Source organism: Suillus fuscotomentosus (genome assembly GCF_016647785.1).
Source record: "Suillus fuscotomentosus strain FC203 chromosome Unknown F5891scaffold_455, whole genome shotgun sequence".
NCBI classification, from domain to species: Eukaryota; Fungi; Basidiomycota; class Agaricomycetes; order Boletales; family Suillaceae; genus Suillus; species Suillus fuscotomentosus.
The window spans coordinates 1-25925 of NW_024539967.1; the positions used below are offsets into that span (position 1 = coordinate 1).

General features: G+C 47.4%; 7 protein-coding genes across 7 annotated transcripts; 2 read left to right on the forward strand and 5 right to left on the reverse strand.

The window, feature by feature from the left end:
- Nucleotides 1–675: 675 nt before the first annotated feature.
- On the reverse strand, nucleotides 676–1431 carry F5891DRAFT_1091969 (chaperonin 10-like protein). Its single transcript, XM_041363506.1, has 4 exons — nucleotides 1312–1431; nucleotides 1165–1248; nucleotides 899–1084; nucleotides 676–845 (listed from the first exon to the last, which is right to left on the reverse strand). The coding sequence occupies exons 1-4, from the start codon at nucleotides 1312–1314 to the stop codon at nucleotides 795–797; spliced, it is 324 nt and encodes a 107-aa protein (XP_041216212.1). The 5' UTR covers nucleotides 1315–1431; the 3' UTR covers nucleotides 676–794.
- A 410-nt stretch (nucleotides 1432–1841) lies between these two features.
- Nucleotides 1842–4801, reverse strand: F5891DRAFT_971588 (uncharacterized protein; the record flags this gene model as incomplete). Its single annotated transcript, XM_041376357.1, has 4 exons — nucleotides 1842–2530; nucleotides 2578–4027; nucleotides 4062–4672; nucleotides 4723–4801. 4 exons carry the CDS (start codon nucleotides 4799–4801, stop codon nucleotides 1842–1844), a joined length of 2829 nt encoding a protein of 942 aa, XP_041216213.1.
- Nucleotides 4802–4991: 190 nt separating this feature from the next.
- F5891DRAFT_526460 (uncharacterized protein) lies at nucleotides 4992–6777 on the reverse strand. The gene is made up of 6 exons (XM_041372136.1): nucleotides 6518–6777; nucleotides 6424–6446; nucleotides 6204–6362; nucleotides 5787–6146; nucleotides 5386–5737; nucleotides 4992–5331 (listed from the first exon to the last, which is right to left on the reverse strand). Exons 1-6 carry the CDS (start codon nucleotides 6637–6639, stop codon nucleotides 5154–5156), a joined length of 1194 nt encoding a protein of 397 aa, XP_041216214.1. The 5' UTR covers nucleotides 6640–6777; the 3' UTR covers nucleotides 4992–5153.
- Nucleotides 6778–13902: 7125 nt separating this feature from the next.
- Nucleotides 13903–16941, reverse strand: F5891DRAFT_1133319 (uncharacterized protein; the record flags this gene model as incomplete). Its single annotated transcript, XM_041364756.1, has 8 exons — nucleotides 13903–14258; nucleotides 14308–15229; nucleotides 15362–15624; nucleotides 15652–15844; nucleotides 15890–15991; nucleotides 16049–16336; nucleotides 16396–16638; nucleotides 16666–16941. 8 exons carry the CDS (start codon nucleotides 16939–16941, stop codon nucleotides 13903–13905), a joined length of 2643 nt encoding a protein of 880 aa, XP_041216215.1.
- A 493-nt stretch (nucleotides 16942–17434) lies between these two features.
- F5891DRAFT_990508 (uncharacterized protein) lies at nucleotides 17435–20240 on the forward strand (the record flags this gene model as incomplete). Its single annotated transcript, XM_041378086.1, has 10 exons — nucleotides 17435–17617; nucleotides 17672–18198; nucleotides 18333–18451; nucleotides 18486–18515; nucleotides 18707–19051; nucleotides 19104–19470; nucleotides 19531–19601; nucleotides 19653–19888; nucleotides 19945–20166; nucleotides 20208–20240. The coding sequence occupies 10 exons, from the start codon at nucleotides 17435–17437 to the stop codon at nucleotides 20238–20240; spliced, it is 2133 nt and encodes a 710-aa protein (XP_041216216.1).
- A 1412-nt stretch (nucleotides 20241–21652) lies between these two features.
- On the forward strand, nucleotides 21653–23836 carry F5891DRAFT_990509 (uncharacterized protein; the record flags this gene model as incomplete). The annotated part of the gene is made up of 12 exons (XM_041378087.1): nucleotides 21653–21770; nucleotides 21810–21875; nucleotides 21929–22125; nucleotides 22182–22325; nucleotides 22399–22437; nucleotides 22492–22557; nucleotides 22612–22677; nucleotides 22732–22797; nucleotides 22861–22902; nucleotides 22955–23362; nucleotides 23413–23566; nucleotides 23601–23836. The coding sequence occupies 12 exons, from the start codon at nucleotides 21653–21655 to the stop codon at nucleotides 23834–23836; spliced, it is 1602 nt and encodes a 533-aa protein (XP_041216217.1).
- Nucleotides 23837–24499: 663 nt separating this feature from the next.
- Nucleotides 24500–25907, reverse strand: F5891DRAFT_1203034 (uncharacterized protein; the record flags this gene model as incomplete). Its single annotated transcript, XM_041368951.1, has 3 exons — nucleotides 24500–25413; nucleotides 25486–25548; nucleotides 25598–25907. Coding segments are annotated over 3 exons (1287 nt in total), but the record flags the coding sequence as incomplete, so codon positions are not given.
- Between the last annotated feature and the right edge of the window lie 18 nt (nucleotides 25908–25925).

Below are 25925 nucleotides of genomic sequence, written 5' to 3' on the forward strand. Positions count from 1 at the left end.
TGACAATAAAAACGGAGCGCAAAAGACTACGCTGAGGGCCATTGCCCTTCGCGGTCTCGAGGTTACTCACTGAACGGCCAAGTTCCTTGCCGGAAGGAGTGGCGAGGTTTAACTCCTTGGACATTGCTTTTCGTGATTCCCTGTTAAATTGAATGGTACAGGGGAGGGAGAGGAATGCAAGAGTCTAACGTTGGTATCCAGCGAGTGACATCTGGGTTTTATAGGTTGCATTGCCGCAAAGTACTACTACTAAGCGTGTTTATCGCAAAGGCTAAGTGAAACCCTGATTCGGCAAGGAGCGTCCGGCACGAGCGCATTCTACTACTAAAAAGCATCACGCGAACATTAATCATAAACGGTTATTCTGGTCTCAGTCGAGGCACCCAGGAGATCGTCGGACAGCTATAGCCTAGTCTAGTATATCTGGTAACCAAAATGCGATGACCCGCGGCCGGCGATGCCACTAGTCCCACACATAATTACATGGCATTCGTCAGCACGCTGGTACCACATGTGTGTTTCGCTACAGCACGGAACCTTACTGAAAGTTCATGAGAGGACATGCTTTAAGGGTGCCTGTCGGCCCTACAGGAAAATCCCCGAACCCCACCTATCACATCCATCACCGCGAAACGCACCTTTACCGCATTTCGCGATAGCCTCAGACTACTCAGATTGAGCGGGGATACGTGCAGATATATGGCAATAGTGCGTAAAAACAAAGCCTTTTTAAAAAATTAACGTATATAAAATGTTGCTTAACTCGGAGCAAACGTCGTGGCCATGCCGTCCTATCACTCCTTAATCTTTGCGAGGATCTCCGAATCCTTGAACAAAAAGTATTCCTGCAAAACTCAATCAGCAAACGCACCACACATCCATCAGAAGACAAACTGACCTCTTCCCCTACTTTGATCGAATTTCCTCCCCAACCAGGGAGCAGTACCCGGTCGCCAGCCTTAACCTGAGTAGGAACGACATTCCCGTCCTTATTAGGCGCTCCAGGCCCCACGGCAATCACGGTCGCTTCAGGTAAGGGCGTAGTAGTTGATGACGAAGGCAGGAAGATCCCAGAAGCTGTTTTCTACTCCACCGCACCGCACGACACCGCAAAAGTAGCGTCAACATTATGTGTAAAACACGTCACGACTTTTCGATACGTACGGTTTCGGGTTTGAATCGCTGCACCAACACACGGTCGAGTAGAGGAATGACAGCCTTAATGGTCTTGAACGTTGCTTGAGCAGCCTGGAACACCGTCCACCATCAGTATCCACATAGACTCGTATCTAATATCTCGCGGTCACTCACCATGGTTTGAATAGAAAGCTGGAGACGAAGCGGGTGGGCAAAGCTGAAGGAAAAGTTGTGCACACAGAACTTTCCCGATTTTTTGGCCGTTTTATTTGGTCCAGGCAAACATCTTCTCACCAGCCACGTGGTCTCATGGACGCGACGCGTCTTGGAACTTCGCCGAAAACGCCAGAAACAAAATTTTCTCGAGCATACCTCAAACACACCTCTGACCGACAAAGTCTAATATTAATGTGATGAGATTTAATCCTACTACATGTTACGATGCCAAGCAAAATAATATAATAGTTTCAGATTCAAACATATGACGGAGTACCTTGTTAAGCTCGTAATGCAGGTATGTATGTACTATGTATATATGTATGCAGTAATGAAGGAAAGACAGGCAGTTATATAAGGGGGTAATGCGCGTTGTAGGCAGGGTTGCGCGTTGTGGGGTGCGCATGCGTAGAAGGGGGGTAACGCGCTTGCCAGTTAGACACGTAAATGCACACGTGCAAGCATCTGTGAGCCGAGCATCGTGCCCTTCACCCCAGAACCATATCATCACCACCAGGAGGCGTCAAATCCCACGTCTCCTGCCCACGCCCCCCATCCTCCCGGACCTCCCCACCGCGTCTCCTCAGAGGCGGCTGCCACCCATTATGTACAAGCATCATCCTCGTCTCTCTAAGCACGCCTGTATCCATAGCTCCAGAGACAGTCTCTGCCCTCCTTCGGTTTGGTATCATTCCAAATCCAGATCCTGATGGACTCCCTCGTCGTGGTTGAGGAATAACAGGCTGGGGCTGATTGGTAGGAGGGAGAACAGCACCGCGGGGTCGGACAGTCAATTGAGCCGCAACAGGTGGAGGATTCACGGGCGGGTGCAACATATGTTGCTGAACGATATGATTGGCAGCAATCGTTCCTACAATCCGTTCGCGCTCCCGAAGTTGTCGTTCCCTCTCTGCTCTTCTCTCCGCACGCGCCTGGGCAGCTTCGGCAGCAGCAACAGATGCAGGCGTCTCTCCATCACCCTCCCCATGACCATGATCCGTACCGTGTTGATGCTCCGTAGGTTCCTCAGCTTCATCTCCCTCCTTCACACTACACCAGAATCGGTGTCCTTCGCTCCATGCTGTGCTCTGACATTCTTTGCCACAATATTTCGCTTTTCGGCATCGTCTGCATTTTGCAAACTCTCGCGGATAGGTCTCCCAGCGCCCACACAGCACTATACTCACTCAACATCGATTCACTGGTAGGAAACAAATCACTCACTGTTTGCACATTGCCGTATTCCGCCCCGACTATCGTCCTTCCGACATGCATTTCGCATGATCACACCCGCCCAGTAGGATATTTCTGGAGGAAGCTTTGGTGGCGGTTGGGGCAGCTCGTTCTCCGTCAAGCTGGGGCGGAAAGTAAACCGCTCTACGAGAGAAAATACATTCGTCATACGTTGAGGTTGCATCGGAGTAGTAAGCGGCGCTTTCTCCTTCTCCTTACCCCGTGCAGTAGCGGATGCAAGTGCGCGAAAGAACCCATGTTGTTCTTTTGCTGGTGGCGTAGGTGAAGGGACAGGAGCAGGAGTATTCCGCATCCCACTGGGTCCAGCAACAGGTTGCTGTTGAGGACGAGGGCTGGAATTAGCAGCCGCAGGATGGAATGATGGGCGTTGTTTATAGAATGCCTGCCGCACATGCGGATACTTGCTAAGATAAGCGAGGAGCTGGAGACTAAAAAGCACGTCTTCGTCCCTGAACGGACCTTGGTCGGGATCGCGGTGCTGGTGGTGATGACTCGGAGTGCGCACTGTGTGCATGGTGGCAGTTGGAGTGGGGTGCTCGCCACGATTCGCAGCTGCGCCCTCGCGGGCAGGTTCTTCGCTATGCGAAACATCCGGTAAAATAGGGGCCGCGGGGAGGGGAACAGCCGTGGCACGGGGCGTTGCATCTGGGGCAGTGCGAGCTCTTCGATCAGCCAAAGGGACATCAACTCCACGGAGACCTCGCGCAGGAATCGTCTCATCCATGGCCCCTGGTGCACCCGGAGGCGCCCCCATCGCAAAATCATCATTTGGCTCCAATGATACAATACCGTCTTCCACACCTACACCCACTGCCATTCCATCTCCACCCTGTTCATGGTGAATGATAATATGTGCGTCCGCATTCACTTGAAGAGGTGCAGGTCCTGGGACTGCATCTGAGACTATACCCACAGCACGGCGTGGACGCTGAGTGAGCGTCATCGATCGTGAAGGCTGCCGTACACGGGGTGCTGAGACAGGGGGAGCTGCACTGTCATCAGTATCTTGCGACATATCGACGTCTGCGTCACCATCATCCTCGGTTTCTGTTTCAGGTCTTGAGTTGTCGGTCGATTCATCAGGTGACGCGGTAGTAGGGCGGACACGATGAGCCCTTGTACGCATTGTGGCAGGTGCGATTGCGGGATCGTCCCAAGCACGGCGAGCAATTATGGTACCGCTGCGTTCACGAGCATTGACCAGGACAGTTATAGCCGGTGTATCTGTACCTTGAGGTGTGGGATTGATAGATGTTTCGGCAGAAGTATCTGCCTCATGAGATGATGATGAGGAGTGACGGGTATAATAAGGTCGTTCACGTGTAGCTACTTGTACTTGGACGGGAGCAGGTGTTTGACCCAGATGCACAGAAATATTCGAATAGGAAGGTTCGGTACCGATATCCGCCATTGTTGCATCCTGAAAGAGGATCAGTGAGGAGATGACATATAACACAAAGACAGACATCTTGAATTGAATCGATACGGGATGTAATGAAGTCTGTGCGGTTAGCGGTATCGGCGGCGATTTGACGTTGGAGTGCGCGGTGGAGCTGGGTTGCTTCTTCTCGCTGTCTTTGTTCCTGGAGTGCGGCCCGACGGGCGAGGCGATGCTCGCGAGATTCACGAGGTAAACCGGATGCGCTTGAACTGGGACCGATGGCAAACCCTTTATGAGCTAACCATGACTCGAGGATACAACCGACTACTTCGAGGGCGCCAGCCTGAACGATGCGACTGCGGATCGGCTCGCTGCCTCTTATACCGATATTAACGATACTCTGAAGAGCCAAGCTAAATCGATAGGCGGCGTGCTTGTCATAACTTAAAGGGTTGATTGTTGGGATAAGCTTTGAAGGGCGTGAGTTTGGAGGAGAAAGACCGTATATGTAACCAGGGATCTCTGGCGGAGGAGGACACAAGCAGTAATCATAAAGAATGCGCATAAGACGCTCGATTGCGCCGTCCATTGTCATGATCTCGCGTATTCGGGCTGAAGTTGAAGTTAGATATGTAAGATGGTGTAAAGAGGTGAATAGCGGAAGTGGCGAAGATGTATCAAGACCTGAAATCAACTTAGACTTGAAAGATCATAGTTAATTTAACTGAACTGACCTCGTCTATCGTAGCATTGAGAGGTGATGCAAACACAAGCTCTATTCTGTGCGGGAAAAGCATGATTTGATTCGCGCATGGCGTGCGAGTCGACGACGAGTGTTATCGTGAATGTTGTTACAAGCGATTAATCGGAACAAGTGATGAATACTTGGTTCGTGCTCGCTGTGTTCGGCGATGAGCTCGAGGGATAAGGGGAAGGAATGTAAGGATGGGGTTTGTGGTTGAGGCGTACGATGACTGAGACGTTCCTTGTTTGTAATTGTTGTTCTTGTGGCATTGTTCCCATTCCGCATCATGATTTTGATCATTCTCTTGATGATTACAATCCAATCTATTGGTTGCAATTATGTTTCGCTCACACGCAAGCCGACGCAGATACATGGCACATATGACATGGCAATACATATAAAATTATCGGGTATAGCATTCTACATTATAATGCACTTGTCTTTCGTTTTCTTGCTTTTCCTACTAGCATTATCCTCATTCTTCCGTTTCCGCTCCTCCTCTTCCTTCTGTCGAATCTCCTGCTGTTGCTGCCTCCGCTTATATATCTCATGCGACCGCGCATCTTCTTCCGCTTGTAGTTGTCGTGCTAATATCACACTGTATAACTCGGTTTTTAGTAATTGATCTTGGAGACAATCACATAAATCTTACTCTGGGTTTCCTTCCATCTCTAGGGCATGCAATGCGCTTTCCGCCGTTTGTCCAGCGAAGTCGCCCCCCACAGGTGTCGAACGAACAAAATCCGAGTCCACGAACGTCGACCCAACCCCATCGACATCTTCTAAGCGCTCCCATACTACCGACGGCTCTTGCAAGAACACATGATCCGTGACCAAGCTGTAAAGCGACGAATCCTCTCCCTCTCGCTTATGCAACACGGAAAGGTGCGAATTTCGGAACAATGCAACAAGCGACCCTGGCTGTAACGTAGACGCAAGTTGAAACAGCCCATGATACGTCAATTGAGACTTGGTACTATCCAGGAACGCTTGTGTCACAAGCGCTAAAAAAAACTCGTCAGCAATAATCTCGCATAGCAAATTAAATCATACCATGTTCGATCTTCTCTCTATCTTTCTCCGAATAATTATCGCTAGCACTACTCGGGCCCGCATAGCCACTCGGGCCGCTCCCCACTTGACTGCTACTCTCTCCCTCTCCTTCTCCTTCACCCCACACATCCCCACTCAACAACCGTCCGCTCGTGATATGATCCGCATCCGCAATGAGTGTTACAGCAGTATCGTAATCACGCACATGCCGCAACACCCTGTACTCCTCGCTGTCAGGGTCAACAAGCCACCCATGCACGAGCTCTATCCCTGCCTGCTCGAACAATTTCAATTCGCCACCTTCCCCTGCAGGTCGAAACGACGTAGCGCCTGTGAAGACAGGGTTCAGGTCGAGGCCCTCTAACACCATATTAGCTTCATTAACTACTATACAAGTTGGAAAGAAATGGTGCGCACTGGTGGTGCTGGGCATAATCGAGAGCGCAGCAGAGACGTCAATATCCGGACAGCTCATGAGGAGATACTCTCCTACGAGCTGCGCAAGAAACTCATACGACACTGTTCCCCGCTCATACGGCAGGATCTCAATTTGCCCTCGCAGTATCAGGATATTGCCTGCGCATCACAACGCGCTGCCTCAGCGTCGATCCTGCGTTAGAGCAGCAGCAACACTCACAAATAGCAATGAATGAACAAGGTCTGTCGAGCAATAGTAAGTATGTGGACCCTAATGCACATGCCGCAGCACCATAATATTACGAGACACGCACCCATTGAAATTCTGTGTTATGATCTTTAATCTTCGCTTTGTTTCCGTGCTTCCAAACGCGATTTCCTTGAGGTACCAGACTTCTGCTCTTGATACATGGAGGGTATCAGCACGCTCTGTCATGAAAGCTACAGTTGGGGTAGTAACCAAGAAGGCGAACACCGAAAGGGCCCGAGGCTCGTGGCGGTGCAACCTTGGTAACCTGGTCGTCACAGTTAAATTTGACACTTGTTTTCACAACATTCTTCAGTGTCAAGATTCTGCGCAAAACGAGCTGGCCAGTCTAGAATTCGAATTCTCACTCGTGCGCGTGGGCATTGCATTCGATAGTTGGCCTTGGACAGCCTTTCCATTCATTTTTGCTATCGCGGCAGCGCGACGGAGAATTCAAAGGATGATTTCATACCATGATATCGTGGCAACACAGTTGGCTTTCATTAGCTACGCATACGATGGACACCAGGACACTAGAAATACTATAAAAAATACACCGGAGGTGAATTATCGAGTGAACGAGGAGGTGCTGAATCAGAAATTACGTGCAGAATAGTGAATTTCAAGGACTCGACTATGTAGTTCTGTCCAAAAACTATCCTCCAGTTCAAGGAGTACCTTGAGATCGACACTGACATGAGGACTCCACGGATATATCACGCCGTTTGAGCCTGGCAACTTGCATCTCACGCCATTGACCATCAAGAGCTGGAAGCGAAAATGCCAACAACACAAACAACACTTCTTGTTCAATGCAATGGCACCATCGATGGTTGCCTAGAAATCCCAAGCCCAAGAGTCAGATCATGCGACTCGAAAATGTAGAGCAAAGACTTGCCAGCTCGAGCAAGTTACGCAGAGCCATGACATGATCATCAGGAAGAGGGATGTCGTGAGCAGCATGGTAGTGGTTAGAAGCCGAGAAATATGAGACAAGGCTCATCAATGTAGCCTCCGCATGGATGGTGCCGGGGAAGGCTTGTGGAAGAAAGGTTTTCATAAAAGATTTGACCACAGCTTTGTGAGCCTCTGAGTCCGATTCATACCTCTTGAAGTATTCTTCATAGATATCATCCAAGGTGGCAATTTCAAAGCCGCAATGTGGAACGTCAAGCAAACCAAGGGTAAGTTTGCCACAAGTAAACTGGGAATTTTCGGGCGAACAAAGTGCTCCTATGGCAGTATGCCATGCAACAATGGCCCTTCAAGTGCCATAAGACGCGCTGTCCAACAGATTCACTAGGTTGTGGTGATAAGCCAACAGACTTGTTCCAATCATACACATCTATGTTCAAATAATTGGTTTGGCAGCAACATGAATGAGAAACCACTTGCTCTGACTACCTGAAGGATATATAATATCAGATTATGATGTAGATATTGAAAAAACAATGCACCTTCCAAATTGCAAGGCAGCTTGCCAAATGTCGAGGCCAGTGTAGTCTTTGTCAAGAGGGTCTTTACAATGTCGGCCTTCCAATAGATATATCGAAACAACATCAGACATTGCTCTGAGACTCTGGCAACTGCATCCTTGAATCCAAGCATGTTCTCCTTCTCCTTCATCCTCTGGGCTTCTGTGGCTTCAGATTTCTTGATTAGAGATATACGAGCAAGAACAAGAGACAACTAATATTCTTGCGCAATAGGAGGTGAGCAATGAGTGTTGTTTTTATTCGGCACATTCCGTAGTATACTCATTCTATTCTAAAGTCAGATAGTCCGAATCTCTGCTACTTGTCAGTGCATGGATCATGTCGCAGGTGTAAACTTTAATGTAGTATTTGAATGAAGACTTTGAGATAATTAATTGGACTGAATTTCTACTCGAAATAATGCTACAGTATATATAATCGTAGCGGCGGCGAGCGCCAGTCCCCGACTCCGATACTCCGATAATACCTTGATCGTTTCTTGTACTCACAATTTCCATGTGAATTCTCATGGGCTCATCTAAGTCCTCCCATTCATAGATATAACAGTCAGTCAGGCCTAAGCTAACATCACAATGTACGAGTCCCACCACAGGGCACCGGAGGTAAAAAAAGACGATAGGCAATATTGGGTCGAGAGTACGGAGAAGGCTGAAGGCGGTGAAAATAAATGAACAAAGATAGTGAATCGTAAATGTCTCAGTTATGTACGTAATCAATTACCACGACACGTCCATTGACAGAAAAATGAGCATGTTTGCGTCTGACAAAACCCTTCTCCCACTTTGTGGGAGTCAGGGATAAGGTACGCTAAATGTAAGTACCCGGACCGTGTATATGTAATCGCGGACTTGTCTATGGTCCGCGAGTCAATGACAAATAATGTCCGTTTCGGACATTACCGGTTATTTGTTCCCTACATTACTAATTCTTCTACATATTACTAATCTTTTCCTTGTTGTGCTCATACCTCTATCTCCAATATGCGCTAACTCCTACACTCCCCCTCGAGCACAGCCTATTCCCATTTCATCTCTCAATCTTTCGAGTCTCAGCCTTGGCAGTGCTTTCGTGAAAGCATCTGCGAGGTTATCGTCCGTTGGTATGTATTCTAACTTTATCGTGTCATTTTCGATGACTGATCTGATAAAGTGATAGCGTATATCGATATGCTTCATTCTAGCGTGGAACTTGTTGTTTGAGGCGAGGGCAATGGCGCCTTGGTTATCTGAATAGATGGTGATAGGTGCATCCTTTCTTTTATAAAGTTCTTTCAGTAATGACTGAAGATATAGCACTTCCCTCGTTGCAGACATTAGCGCGATATATTTGGCTTCGGCCATTGATAACACTATAATCATTTGCTTCCTCGCGCTCCAAGCTATCGGCGATCCATGCAGCAGGACCAGGTATCCTGATATGGAGTGCCTGTGGGCTTGGCTTGCCCAATCCGCATCCGCATAAGCCTCTAGATCTTTCTCTCCCCCCCCAACAAGGTAAGTTTTCCCTTCTTTGTTGCCTTCAGGTAATGGATGATGCGTTTTGCTGCCTCCCAGTGTGACTTCGCCAGTTCTCGCATGAATTGCGACAGTACCGACACTGCTAGTGCTATGTCCGGCCTAGTACAAGTTGCCGCATACATTAGCGATCCAATCGCTCTCTGATACGGTACATGTTGTTTGGATATTTCAGATTTGGTGCCTGGCGAATGGTCTGACTGTTCTTTTGTCAGTTGTATCCCAGTCTCCATGGGAATATGCGCCGGTTTTGCGTCTTCGAGGCGGAAGCGTTCGACAATTGTGTCGACATATGCCTCTTGCGACAGCGTTACAGTTCGTGCGCTTCGGTCTCTCTCTATCTTGAGACCCAACAACCAGGTAAGCTCTCCCAGGTCTGTTATCTCAAATTTCTGGCGCAACTGATCTTTAAACTTCTGTATATGCTCCAGATGCTTTGATGTTATGGCCATGTCGTCAACCAATACCGTTATGACGGTGTGCTCGTCCTGTTCCCTCCAATAGTACACCACTCTATCGACTTGTGAGTGTGTGTATCCGGCTTCGAGGAAAAATTCTTCTAGCTCCTCGGACCACTCAAACCCGGCTTGCTTCAAGCCGTATAAGCTCTCAGCAGCTTCAAGACCTTTCCTTCCTCTCCCTTCTTCAAGTATCCGGATGGTGCCCGCATATACACGTCGTCCTTGAGTGTAGCGTTTAGGTAAGCACTTTTTATATCCACTTAGTGCATCTCCCAATCATTTCTTGCAGCCATTGACAATACTGTCCGAATTGTTGTCATATTTGAGGTAGGGGCAAACGTTTCTTGATAGTCGATGCCGTATTCTTGACGCTGACCATTTGCAACTAGATGTGCTCTCAGCTTGACTTTCTCCCCATCAGGTCCTCATTTCGTCGCTAAGACGAAATGACACGGTATGATGTTGGCTCCTCTTGGTGCATCTACTTTCTCCCATGTTCCAAGTTTCTCCAATTGACTAATCTCATAGTCTATGGCCTGTTGCCATTCATCCGTGTCCGGTCCGCTTAATGCTTCCTTAAGCGTTGGTTCTCTTTGTGCGGCTGCCATGGCCATATACGAAAAATTCGTTTGAGTGTCATCTGGTGAGTCTTCTGTTGCTATATTAGCTCTCTCTCCTTCATTCAAGGCTTTATAGTATCCTGCAGGTGGTCATACTCTCGTGGCCTTGGGTGTTATTGGATCCGGCAGTTTTTGTACACTCTGGGGTGGTGTTTTGGGAGGTTGACTTGGTGTTTGGGGGAGTTGGGGAGTTCGTGCGATGGGCTGGGCGATTTTCGGTGCGTTGATTTGTTCTTCCTAGTTATACTCCCCCTCGTCCAGTACATTGTCACGAACGATGACATCTGGTGGGACAAAGCTAACGTTGCATTCTATAGATACCCGTCTCTTCATTGGCCAAAAAATTCGGTATCCTTTGCTTTCATTGTCCACTCCCACGAACAACGCTTCTTCTGCTCTGGCTTTGAGCTTTCCATGATCTGGTGAGTGCACATATACTCTGGTTCCGAATTCTCTTGCTGCCACTAAGCTTGGTTTAGTTTTGTGCATCAATTCGAAAGACATATGCCCAGGAATGGCACGAGACGGTAAGCGATTCTTTAACCATGCCACATAATTAATAGCCTTGGCCCATAAGAACTTCGGAAGGTCCTTGGCGATGAGCATGGCTCGTGCATGTTCGACCAGTGTTCAATTGAGTCGTTCAGCCATGCCGTTTTGCTGTGGTGAATCATGTACTGTGAGTTGTCGCATTATTCCTTGATCTTTCAGGTATTCATCAAATTCTTTGCTCAGATATTCGCCTCCTCGATCTAAATGAATTTTGTTCAGATGCGCTCCATGTTGATGGCTGACGTAAGCCTCGTATTGCTTGAATGTGGTAAGTGTGTCGCTTTTCTTCTCCAGAAATTCTATCTTCGTCTCCCTGCTATAATCATCAGTAAAACTGATGTAATATAGACATCCTCCTATTGTTGCTGTTTGTGCAGGTCCCCAGAGATCAGTATGGACCAATGCACCATAGGTACGAGATTTGGTTCCGGATTCTTCGGGAAATGACTGACGCGTTGCTTTGGCCTGTGCGCAGGTTTCGCAATATTCCGGTTTTGATTCTATATCGAGATCTAGACCCTGGATTAATCCTTTCTTCACAGCGTCAAGTATCGCAGTCTGTGACACATGTCCTAGTGTCTGGTGTGCCTCGAAAACAGTTTGTTTTGTCTTTACCGTGTGTGCTTGATGCTGATTTTGATCCACAACGCTGTATAACCCGTTGACTTGCGGAATAGCAGCTATGGTCCGTCTTTCTGGTGCTGCTGTCAGGATTTTGCAGAGTTTATCCTTGAATAGGATAGCGAATCCTGCCGTTGCAATACAATTCATCGAGATGAGTGTAAAAGCCATTTTTGGAGTATAGAAAGCATTTTTGAGTGTAATGCTTGTTTTCTTATCTCCCAGAGGAAGATCTATGCTAACATCTCCTCATCCTATGGCTTTGACAATAGATCCATCTGCAGTGTGTACGTCTTGGGCCTCGATTGGCTCAAACGTTACAAACTTTGACCTATCTGGGCAAAAATGGGACGTAGCGCCAGAGTCAATAATTTCTCCACGCTTTTCGACTGGTATGTCTATCTTCTTTGCAATATTCGCTAGATCTGACGTTGCGAACGCATAATCATTTGCTCTTTCGATCTTGTCTGCAGCGTTTGCTGTTTCCTTTTGGCCTTTCTTCGTCTGCCTTGGTCCTTGTCCCTCCTTTCTGCCTCCTTTCCTCCAACAATCGGCTTTATAGTGACCCTTCCTGTCACAATTGAAGCAAGTGATATCTTCACCCTTGCTCGTCGTGGTACGTCCTCTTAGCGTGTTTGTCCTTGCTGTAAACGCACTATTCTTCCCTTTCTTCTGTGTCTTGGGATTGTTTATCTGCTGATGTTCGTATTCTTCTGTAATAACGTTTATCAGCTCATACGAGGTAAGCGGCTGCTTTGTTATGCATGCTGTGGCATTTATTGATGACAGAATTGGTCTGTAGGATTCCGGCAATGATCCCATGATAATGGCATAGTAATCTCTCTCGTCTATGCTTACTCCCATTCCTGCTAACGATTCTTGGATCCTTAACAGGTCTCCGAAGTGTGCCGCCTTCCTCACATCTGGTGTCCTGGAGTTTCCATTGCAGATCTATCTGCACCATCTCTGTTTTGCCTTCGTGGATTTGGCATATTTCTGCCCATATATTTGAGGCTTGCCCGAGGTTCTGGATGCGCAACAATAGTCGGTCTGAGACCGTACTAAATATGTGTTGCTTGACGAGTGAGTCCTTCTGTTGAAACTTGTCTTCCTTCTTCTCCTGTTCTTCAATCTTTGTTTGGGTAGCTACTGATTTATTTGGCTTCAGTGCTTGTCCTTGCAAGTCAATCTCGAAAGGTACAGGTTCCTTCGTCCTACCATCAAGATAGCACATCAGACCTCGCGCTCGTATCACTGTTTGGGCCCTTTCCTTATAGGTTATCCAGTTTGTTTCGTCGTCGGAGAGCTGGGGGATATGATATAATGATGAGGAGCCGGGGAGCATCATATCCATGGTAGTAGCAGGGCTCATAACCTGTAAACTTTAGTGTAGTATTTGAATGAAGACTTTGAGATAATTAATTAGACTGAATTTCTACTCGAAATAATGCTACAGTATATATAATAAGGTACGCTAAATGTAAGTACCCAGACCGTGTATATGTAATCGCAGACTTGTCTATGGTCTGCAAGTCGATGACAAATAATGTCCATTTCGGACATTACCGGTTATTTGTTCCCTACATTACTAATTCTTCTACATATTACTAATCTTTTCCTTGTTGTGCTCGTACCTCTATCTCCAATATGCGCTAACTCCTACAGCAGGTATGTTTACTGATTGTTCAGTCGTACCTGCTATAACAACAAGATTTGAGTAGCATGATGAGGCAGCCAAGCAGCCAAGCCCAAAATTGCACAATCTTGCTTGAGAATTCCAACTGCATGACCTGCTTGTCTGTCGGACCTTGCTTACGCGTCCTGAGGCCTTTCCAAGTGAAGCTGTCAGGTGGTATGGAAATCAGGCCAAACCATGTGGGTGCATCAAACCAGTGAGTGTCCGAGAGTTCATTGGCCTCTGGCATCCAATCACACAACTTTTGGGCCATGTGGACGTCCCATGTCTTCTGGTCCAAAAAAATTCGTGTGAACAGGTTATGAAAACAACGACCAACAATGAATCTGCATAATGCAAAGAGGTTGGCTGAGTCTTGGTCATCCTCCATCAGGAAAACCCTCTGCTACAAATTTAGGCTAAGTATGCAAAACTTTCTCTAATTTATGATAATTTCGATAAAATAGACAACTTATATGTAATGTAGAATAATGTAACGAAAAAATTTGCGCATCATCTAAGTGTCACAAAACTATGCCTATCAATATAACAATTAACGAAGAAGGTGTCACATTCTTCAAGAACATTGTTGACTGTCCAGTGTCGTGGTGCAACAGCTCCAAACCTTGGCATGAGATGGATGCTGCGGGTAATATTGGACACCGGAATGATACTCGCGACTCTCTCACCAGACTTGATTAACCGACTAATTTTGTACATGCCGTGTCTGGGATCCGGTGTTGCAGGAAAGGGGGTAAACCACTCCACATACGCGAGATGCTTTGGGGGCTGGTTTGTTGGAGGGAACAAAAACTGTGTTGCTGATGCCGGAATTGAGAAAACAAGATGAATTTGACCTACACGGAAGCCTAGAAACATTATTATTCAAGCATGACGACACAAGCCTTTAAGTTATACCTTTAACCCCAACAAAACTACCAGTACCATCATTGATAAGTGCAGTATCAATGCGTGCTGGTACCACGTCATTTTCGCGTCGGGCATTGCGATGGGGTCTAGCATGTATACTATCCACTGCGACAAGCGGATCGCTGTGTCCCCGAGCATCGGTCGACAACCACTTTATCTTGTGATACACAGGAACAGCGTGGAAAGGCAGATGAATACCTGCAGCAAGGTTTTCCAGGCGCTGGCGAGTAATCACCTCATTTGGATTCTGTTGTTGTGCGATGTAACGAGCGAGGGCCTGTCGGAAGTAGGTTGCACCATAGTCAGTGATCAATTTTTGAATGGGGACGGCTTTAGCGCTTGGATGCTTTGTCAATTGCTGGGTGCGATCAAAGCGTAAGTCAGGTGGATGCGGATGATGAGGAGCACGATCCCCGTCAAGACACCATTTTATGAACTGCTCATGACGAGCGATCTTCTCCTTCCGCTCTAGCCACTTCGTCATCTGTATAAATTCATCCTTATGATTGGTTGCACGGTAGGCATCCTTGGCAAGATCAATATGTAGCCGCTCCGTGTACTCCGTATTATAATTATCTGTCGTCCCAAAAGTTTGAATCATAGTCAAGTAGTGGCGTCCTGAGTGGAGCTTCGGGAGGTTGAAATTGGTTCGTATTCTGAGGTCAATGAATATCAATATCTCCTTGTTGTCGTGAAAGAGAGCACAAGCTTCATCCAGTAAAAGCAGCGTCTCAGAACTATGACATGGGTACTGAGCGAGGTAAAGGAAGTCGAGAAGACCGCGCACAGCCTTGAGGAGGCGAGACGAAGCAAGGTTTCCAGGAAGTCGAGTATCGATGATGATACCGAGGAGAAATCGGCATATTTGACTGTGTTCAGTACCGCTGAGACGTGAGAGGCTGGTGATATACTTCATGAATATTCAAATATGATGATTGGGAGGTAAGCGACGACATCGTGCATCAATCTCTGCTGCACCACATGCTTGTGCGAGCCATCCAAGCAGATGTTTGATAAGACCTTGATACAACTGATGTAGTACGTCAGGTGTGACTGCCTGAAAAATATTTGCATGAGGGAGGTCCTCCCAGTATGGGTGTATAATGGGTTTGATTCCAGCTTCACGACATGCCTGTACAAACACCAGGTCACCGTCGTCAATCCTGGAAAGAGCGTCCAAAACAGCGTGAAGGTCGCGTATTTCAAATGGTGCCGTGTTACTCCCGAGTTCCTTTGTAGGAATGTCACATTTTGGGCATTCCATTGCCTTCACTCCAGTAGCGAGCAATTGCTCGGGATAGTCGCCTGCAAAGCACGCGAACAAAGGATGACAATGACGTTCCACGCCATCACCACTACTCATTACCAGCCCATCAGTACCAGCAGTCTTAAGTGGAGCCAGTATGCGACTCATACAGGCATGATAAAGGTTTGAAATAGTACGGCATCTTGAAGCTTTATTTGCGATGTGCTCAAGGCGGGTAGTGGGCAAGTATGCCAAGAGGATATGGGCGCGACGGGATGGCTTTCAGTGAATTTCTTTTGGAATGTTACCAATGGTGAGATAGACGGGATAGGCACTTTTATTCCTGAACATCGTCACCTGGGTTTTATCGCTCGATATAATAATGGGAATGATTGTGGCGCCTGGACGTCGTTGATCAAGCGCTCTCTAAAAAGTATCATATTAACAAAATAGGTAGATGCTGATTTATGATAGTTTGCTTACTTGCATGTCCCACCACCACTGGCCGGTATGCATGTCATGAAACAACCGTACAGTTTGATCTTCATCAGCGTAGTGATGCTCGGGTGCAAATACTAGAAAATCAGCAAAGTCAGGGTCACTGTACAGCGCTTTGATACATTCAATAATGTCTCTGTAGAAGACATTGAATGCTTCCCCCGCAACAATGATTTGTTCACGCTTGAACTTTGGTCGCCCGGGAAGGTTGTTGTCGATGATCTTGTCTAGCTCTTTTGAATTCTTATATGAGAGGCCAAGACGATCACTGAGCTATATACATAGATGTCAGTCAAGAATGTGTACCTGTGTACCTGTGCACCGGCACTTACTCCTTCAATTTCAAGCAAGTCAGTAAATGCTGTTGAGCTAGAACCATGTAGCTTCGCCCATTTGGCGATATCCCAGTCCATTTGGGAGGAAAAGGGGGCATAAATGTTTACAGTGCTGCCAGAATCAAGTCCATATGTGGCATTTGCACAGCGAGTAGGTCGTCCAGTTATGGGTTTACCTGCGCGTGCATCCGGATATGGTACGACAACAATATTATCTTGCCCTACAACATGTTCTTCTATCTGCTGGCGAGCTTCAATATCATATACCTCTTCAGCGCCCTGATCATCTTCATCTACAGGAGGCTCCCGTTCATTCTCATCCTGTGTGGGAGGTTCCCACTCGCCTGAGTCATACAGGCCCTCCTCTTCATCGGTGGAATTATTTCTATCATCACTCAGCCACTCTATATCATCTTCTCCGTAAGTACCGAAAAAGTCATCCTCGAATATGGGTTCAAGTTGATCCTCTGTGGGAGCCAGTGAAGGTGACCATGGACTCCTCGGCTGGGTGTTGGCAGTGCGAGAAGCTGCGAGAACAGCCATGCAAGATCCCTGTCTAGTCTTGGCTAAATGTTGACTGTAGCCTGTCACTGAAAATGATTCTTGACATCCAGAACAATTGACCATTTTGTCTGTATTGAGAATTGAGATCTGTTGAGATGGTACGCTGCTTCGGACTTCCCGTGACTTCCCATTCAACGGAGTCCTTTCGGACTCCACTGATACATCAATATCCCAACACATGTCGCCATATACATCATAAGCTCCGAATTGGTACGCCAGTATCCCTCTGTGTAGGATGATGACAGTCTCTGAGAGTTCGTTTCCTTCTCCTGCTCAAGCAAGCAGTCCACCCTTAGATCCTCCTCAATCTTGCAGTCCCTCTCCTGTCTCTCACAGTTCTGAAACCCTCATTAATTCTAGCCCAATATCCTCTCCGAGTGTCATGCAGGTATCCATAAGTGCCTCAACTCTGAGTTTCTGACCTGTCTCAGGGGATGCATAGGCTGAGCCTCCTGGTTTGAAGGAATCCCTAATGTATTTTCCTGCCAAATCACTCGTACCTACAAGTACTGCTCATCAGCGGTCCACGGGCAATAGAAAGTCCAGGAAGTACTTGCCATATCCTCCCGATCCCCTTCCTCTGGAGCTTCGTTATGCAGGCCGGTTCATGAGCCGAGGATATCAACCAGATTTTTCACCTGAAGCAATGGAGAAGGTAAGCTATGTTTGTCGCATATCTTTCCTTTGTGTTAAAAACATCTTTAAAAAGTTGGAAGAACAGCTGGAGAATGGTCTATCGCAAATGAAAACTGCGACTTTGTACAAAGGGTACAAAGCCAAACTCCTGACCCACGAAGTTGCACGTCAACGTCTCTTTCTCTCAACTTTGGAGGCTGAAGAAGCCGATCTTACTGCATGCTATGCTGATGCCATCCGTGCTGAAAATAAAGAATGCTTTGGTTCTGCTGAGGAGGAGCTGCAATGTTACAGGAGTCATTTTTCTCAGTGTGGGCACCTGGAAGCTGATGACGACAGGAACTATCTTCAAGCTGTTTATGAAGATGAATGCCGGATTCTTCGCACTGTCAATATCCAGACTGATCAAGTTGTGAAAATATTGGACAAACATATCGCACAATCTCTTACGGACTGTACTGGATACTTCCCCATGTGTCGCCGCTTCTGCAATGAGGTTCAGACCACTGAACCCTTCCACGAGGACTCTGATGTTACACCTGAAGGATCAGATGACGTTGAGAATGAACACCTTAGTTTGTCGGATCTTGGCTCTGATGAGTGAGGCGTGGAAGACGTATTTCATATCACAGTAGGCATCTTCGCTTCCCATATGATTGCCACCCTGACTAAGCTTTGTACCAAGTTTCCCATCCGTATTTTTCTGCCTGCTTTTGGACGTCCATCATTCGCAGTTCTCGAAATCCTCGTGTTGGTATCACCGCTTCATCATTTCTTCCCCCAATAACTCAAACTTCTCTAGTCCCGAATTCTCAAATTCTCATCACACGTTGCGGTCACTGGAGTGGTCAAAGTGATCATTTTTGGTGATCTTACATTGTTTTCAGCCTTGCACCTCGCTACCGATTTATGTTTGAGTATGTTGTATTAGAAATTATGCAATTTGTACTGCCCTAACCTGTGCTTTATGTGACTATCTCAACGAACTTCTCCATCAGTGCATGAAAATTGTCAAATTGAACATTACTCTATTGATTGATCAGTTTCAGTTTGTCCCAGTGACTGGGCTCAATTCAGTCGGTATTTATTAATTTGCATGTGTTTGTAGGTATAGGCATGCGCAAGATCGAGGTGCTCATGGTGTGTGCCCCCCTTCCCTTCATGCCACCGCCATCACCTCCTACAGATTTTTGGTCCCTCCACGACATGCAGCCACATCGCGGATCGACAATCTCATTCGATTCCCTCAATGACACTCAAAGTGACCCAAACCAGGGTCTATTCGACTTCATCGACCAACCTGAGGCTTCGCACCATGGCCCATTCAACTCCATCGACCCTCAAGCCAGTCAGGCATATCCTTCTAGTTCATCGTCATATAGAGGCTCTGCATTGTTTGGCAGGGTCTCTGGAGATCAGGACACCATTGATTTCGATGGACTCGCCTTCAGTGGTGAGTGTTATTACGATCACGTTTACTTAAACGACTGATACTGTACTTGAAGCATTCCTTGAAGAGTCTGGAGCTAACACCAGCAAAGCATCAACAAGTCATGCCGGCACCACTGCCCCAATGCTGATTCCTCGGTCAGCAGAGATTGACGCCCTCTATCCTTTACCACCTCCCCGGGCACTGCAGGGGACCGTCGAGAGAACACAACACTCTTGTCGGATCCCTGCGCCATATCCTCTGCTGGAACCCAAAGTTATGCCCCTCAGCACGACTACTACATCAACCCCTCAAACCCTGCAGCATGCGACAAGTGTGGATGTTCCCGTCACCCCCATAGTCATCTCTATCGACCCTGCCCCTCAACAACTCAGTGCACCCGTCTCCATCCGGGTATCAGCTGACGTCCAAAAGCAGATCACGTGGACTGTGAAAACCCGACTCATATGATACTTGCTCACTTTGCACGCAATGGCTGGCAGTGATGTGCAGAAGCGAGAAGTCATCGATCTCGCAATTGCAGAGTCGACTCCATTGATGAATGGCATGAATAGTAAGTTTTTTTGTACGTATAAGTTGCTAATTCTAACATTTAGTTCCTTAGTTCGTGTTTTAAACCCTACGACATTGAGTCAACATCAACAGTTGATTGGGACATGGACCTCCATTTTCAGCAACCTCGTTAAGGTTGTGCGGACCTGTCTTCCATTCGCTTTCAATATCTACCCCCCTGTAGACTCCAACATTCTACCCGATGAATTCCGGAGGCGCGTCATAAACGCATTGATCAACGATCCCACTCAACCATTAGCTTTCATGCATCGATTCACTGTCAACGCTGTACGTCATATTCCCTTCGCATCTTCAAAAATTAATGTTCACATTTATGTATTTAGGCCGGGGATGTCACGATCTTAGACGGAGTCCTCGACCAGCCCTTCATATTACAAATATTAATTCATTTTGTGTGGCGCAGTGGTACCGGACTATCAGAATTCATCGAAGACCCCCTTGAAGAGTTCAACTACCTCTTTGCTGCTATTGGGGCAATCGCGAAGCTGATATTGTTCGAGCAATTGTCACACCCTCCGGTCGTTATCGCGCACATGCAACTTGAGGTGAGTGAGATGTTCAATGTCATTTTTGCGTACATTTGCAGTCTCCGAGGTGCACAGAAGGTTACGTTCGATAATTACAAATCTTACGGTTGCAGAATTGGACACTCTCAGCAACCATCAACAACTGTATTAGCACCACTTGACATTTTTTTCACATAGTAGGCCTTTTGGTATTGCTTTACTGTACTTAGACCTCTGAGCCGGTTCTTCCATTCCTCTGATGATATGACAGCATCGCTGACTGAGTCCTCATGTGCGGTCCGTCTTATCCCGTAACATGTTGCCTCACTCGGTATCAATACTCGGGACTTGCTACCATATTTGACTTGAAGAACAGATATTGTACGTACTACCTGAACTAATCCAAAAGGGACCCTCAAAAGTATGGATGCTAGTAGCTATAAATCAATCTCGGCTGGCAGACAGGTAGGTATTCCCGCATCTACATTCTTTGAAAATTGTTCACTCATTGGTATATTTTAGCATGCCTAGTGATATCACATCTGGCCGAAATAAGTGCTCACTGTGCACCACCGTTTGCCAATCCAGACAACAAATTGCATATTTTTGCAGGCATTTGACCTGCTGTAGAGACTCATGTGTCTCATGGTCTGATATGACAGCTTTACACTAGGAAGTACATAGCATGAACTTGTAGTGTCACTCTGTGCGCTACCCGCAGCTATCTCTATATGAGGCGCAGCTTTCCCGTGCAACGCGCGCCATGCGCACACCATTCCCGCGCTTCACGATGTATGCGCGCGCGCGCGTTCCCGCGCTTGTGCGCCCTATAGCGCCAGCCATTCAGATGCATCCATCCACTGTCCACCAAGCTCCCTAGTACGTATATTTCCATTTCCTTCATTAGCATAGTTCCACCTTTATTTTTATCATAGTTTCTCACTCATATATATTTTTACATACCTACTCGGTAGCGCTTCGGCTCTGCATGACCGCACTATATAAGCGCCAGCAGTACATACTACACTTTACCTTACTTTACCTCCCATTTACTTATTACTACTTACTTACTACTTAGCAGAACATAGTAGAACTCTATCTGTTTACACCTCGCATCTCTCTTCTCTTATCTAGTATCATATCATCACTTAAGTCTAACCTCTCTGTTGTTTCTGCATACGCACGCGCGCTTTCCTGCGCTTCGCGCTAATACACGCGCGTGTTCCCGCGCCTTGCGCGCACCTGCGCTTTCTCGCGCTTCGCTTCAGCGCGTACCTGTAGATCTTCGCTGCACTCACTTCCCCTATAGGGTCGAACGCACTTGCCATCTCAAGTATCGCAGACTAGGCAATGCACGACCTACAACATTTATAGATACAGCTAGGAGCTATCTTTGTTCCAGGCAGTATTGTTGTTTCTACACCGCGAAAAAAGGGCGATGGAGAATGCTGGTAAGTTTGTTAAAAATTGAACGGACCTGGAATAAACTCACTTACTGCACACTGTACTAGTCTGGAGGACCGACATGCATCAAAAAAGACAGCACCCTCTCGTAACACAACAGCGGGCCAAGAAAGCATGCAATTCACTTGCATCAAAGGGAGTCAGTTATTCAGCAATCTCTCAGGCTAGCAAGCGTAAAGGTAAGTGCAGTGTTCTACACACTGGTATGCACTCACCAGACGCATCTGCAGAGTCCGATGAAGGCAGCATGGGTATTGGGAGGCAGGGGCCACCACAAAAGAAAGGTACACCTTTTATTACCTCAAGTCAGTTCAGCGTGATGCATCTGTACTTGCAGCACGAAAAGAAACCGAACAGCAGCTAACTTCAGCTCGAACCTCCCAAGATGCGTCTTGCATGATCAATGACGCGTTTTTAGCAGATGAAGATATCTCTGATTATAAACCTAGTGGCGACTCAGAGTTGGATACTGACGCAGAAACTGACGATGACTTAGAGGAACTGGAGTCCGTTGTAAAGTTCTTGTCAGCTGAAGTAAGTACTACTACTGTTCTAGATTGCTGACCGCACATTCAATCAATATCACTCAGATACCAAAATTTGTCTCGACATCAGAGGCTGAAAGGCGTGACTTCCCGCTTACCCAACCAACCTGGCCTCATACATCTGAGTCTGCACCAAAGCTGACACAGAAAACTGAATCATTTCTGTCTAAATCAACTGTGGCTACCAAGGTCAGCTGATTTTTTAACTTGCAACTCGAAGTACACTCTGCTATTTATGCTAACAAAACTTATACCTCAATAGTTGAGGCAGATGGCTGAACCATCTCCCATGGCTTCCAGGGTAAGTCTTTGCCTTGATGCCATCTGTGCTGAAAATAAAACTAATGCCTCATAGTCAAGGCAAACAGCTGAACCTTTCCCCTTCTCGTTGGCCCAACCAAAGGCTCCCATGGTTTCTAGGGTAAGTCTTTGCCTCGATGCCATCCGTGCTGAAAATAAAACTAATGCCTCATAGTCAAGGCAAACAGCTGAACCTTTCCCCTTCTCGTCAGCCCAACCAAAGGCTCCCATGGCTTCCAGGGTAAGTCTTTGCCTCGATGCCATCCGTGCTGAAAATAAAACTAATGCCTCGTAGTCAAGGCAGACAGCTGAACCTTTCCCCTTCTCGTTGGCCCAACCAAAGGCTCCCATGGCTTCCAGGGTAAGTATTGCCTCGATGCCATCCGTGCTGAAAATGATACTCATTAACTGACACCTTCAACAGGCAAAGGCTCAGTCTGCGCGTGATCGTAAACGAGAAAATGAGGTAAATTCACTTCTCTGATGGTTCCTGTTTTGATTGATGTTATGCGCTGCAGACACCTGTTTGGGTAGATCATTCCAATGATGTGGAGGAACTCGAGGCTGCGTCAAATGACTATGCTGATCCGAAGTCTCCAAACAACAACATTTTGGTACTAGATGATGATGATGATGATGATGACGACGACCATCATGGTCATTCTCAGGGGCCCAAACTTGTACGGAGCGCAAAGCCTGGAAAGTTAAAACTCACAGACCAGGATGACAGCACCCAACGTGTTGTCCAACGAGCGATACTGGAAGCCAAGGTTCATATGACCTTTATCAATGGCTATCCAGACATCACCGAGAAAAACCAATTTACACAAGATGCCCTCTTAACTGCAGCTCGCACCTGTGGCGTCACACCCATCTATGATCGCCTCAAGACTAACGAGTTGTATGCGTCTGCACTTGCATCTCTGGTAAGTCATAACTTTTCATAGGGTGCTTAGTACTATAATATTGTATGCAGGTTGATGCCCGAGTGCCGCTGTTTTGTACCGAATTAAAAGATGACGCTTGTGCACAAGTCACAGCGTATTACCGTCTTGGTCCTGATTGCGTTGATGCTGCTAAGGCTCTGCTGGCGAGCCACGTTTACCATTATGCGCAGCGTTTTGATGTAGGTTTTATATTCTATTTTGTATATGATTTTCTCAGCATTGCACGTGGATGCACTTCAGGAGGAAAACAACCCCATTCCACAGGCAACAAAACCTTACTCTGCGGATATATTGCCTTACCTAATGAAGGGACGTTACTTCAATGGGTCCAAGTCAGTTGGCGTGAAATTCACAGACCGTTTTAAGGAGATTGCAGGAAACAAGGCCCAACGGCCTGAGGTAACAATTCCGATGGTTGCTTTGACCAGCACTTCGGTACATTTTTGTTCTTGATCTACTCTTGGTCCATGTATTAACGAGCGTGTACTACTAGGTGTATGCTGCGCTCTTGTGGAAGTCCAACAAATCTCCCTCCAAGTTCAATTTCACACCCTTGGCACCACTTGGTAAAGGTACCGAGGGCCTTTCAGGCTAGGTTCCGTTGTAGGTCGTTACCTGCCTGAAAGCCTACCTCCACAGCGCGGACCGTGGTGCATTTTGTAGAGCCTCCAGCGAGGAGGAGCCAGGAGGAGGTTGCATTTTGTAGAGCCTCCAGCGAGGAGGAGCCAGGAGGAGGTTACATTACGGAGGGAGGCTCGAGAGGCTCAGGCTCACGGAGATTAGTGATAAGTATATGTAACATACCATTGTAATTCCAAGTACATGACATCGATGAGGAGCTAACATGTTTCCCCGCTCCTCGCGAGCCGTTTTTATTTCTGCGAAGCTCAAATATCGATGACGTGGCAAGAAGAAGCACACCTCTTTCGAGGAGCTAACATGTTTTCCCGCTCCTCGCGAGGCGTTTTTATTTGACCTTTTGTGAAATTCATAACATAGAACACACAACAAGAACTTTGTATTCAATTCAATACTACGAATACGCGAATACAAGTAGGAGGGCAAGAAGCAAGAACATGGTTCCAAGAAACAGGGAAGACAAACCAAGGTAATGCTCTAATTGCCTTCAGACTGAGGGGGAGACGACGAGTACTGCATAAGACCAGGTAGCGGGCTTGTTGAATTAGCGCGAATCGTCCGTCCATCCTCAGGATATGCGGCATAACGGGGCCAGTTTTGATGAAGATCAAGTCCGTCATGACGCGGGGCTCGACCTTGATAATGATCATAGATCACCCGGCCATCACGGTATCCTGGGTATTCCTGGCGAGGAGCAGGTACACGACCATCGTGCACGTCCCTTCCTCCACGGTATGCTCCAGTCCCTTGCTCATAGGAATCTGAGCGCGTAGGATAGTAGGGGTGAGGAGGAGGGGGTGGAGGATATGTGTACATGGTGTTGTGAGCATCCATGGAATGTTGAGGCTGACGAGCTGCATTGACACCAGGGGCATAATTCACACCGCTAGGCAGATGCCGTTGAGTCATGGGCTGGTACTCCGTAGAACCACGAGATGGTGGCAGAGGAAGACTTCTATTGCTAATGTTTTGCTGCCCATTAGGTTGGGCAGTTGTGTTGTGCTGATCATGGGGTGCTGGAAGAAGTGAGCGCGGTTGCTCTCGACTCTGAGGGGATGGGGATGAAGGTGTGGGTGAAGGCACCTCCAAATGGTCGCTGGCCTGCGTGGGCTGCGTGAACGTGTCCTCCATCTTCCCCCTCAAAGGTAAATCCCATCTAGAGGTTCTGGGGCCTCTGGGTCCTCGTTGCTGTGCGACCTGGGCTGTATCACGGCTTCCTCGCGGGGCATCTGGAGGTCCTTGCGAGGCATCTTGCAGCACCTCCTGGGAGGTGTCGAGACTTCCTTGTCGTGCATCCTGGGTGGTGTTGGAACCTCCTGGTGCGTGCGGTTGACGCTTGCCTTCTGAGTATAGCGCAGCTTGGCGTGCACTTTCAGATGATCCTGGAACGACTTATTTGGGTTTTGGAAGTTCTACAAAATCATAAGCGCTGTTCCTGGTAGTGAAACCAATGTAGTACTTACCGCGTTGAGTGCGTGGTTGCAATGAGTCCTGTGGGCCATCACGAAGACGTGAAGCTTTATGTCCTGGAAGGAGGGTTATTAGATCTCATATAGTACAAGGGACTTTGCTCACCATCCTGTTCAGTGTCTGATTCAGTTGCGGCAGAGACATAGCGCACTCTCTTTGCGATCTTCTGCTCCTTGCCAGTATCCTGGTCAACCGCTTTGCCCTTGCCCTTGACAGCTTTTCTGCCCTCGCGAGGCGGTTCAACAGCTTGAACGTCGCTTGATGGAGCACGTCGCTTCTGCGAGCGATGGCCTCTGGTTCCCTTCACCTTGCGTTTACGAGAGGTGGCGACTTCATCTTCATACTGTGAGTCTTCACTCTCAAGGGCGTCTTTGTCCTCCTTGAACTCATCCTCGGCATCCGACTCCGAGCTGACCTGTACATCGCTGGACAA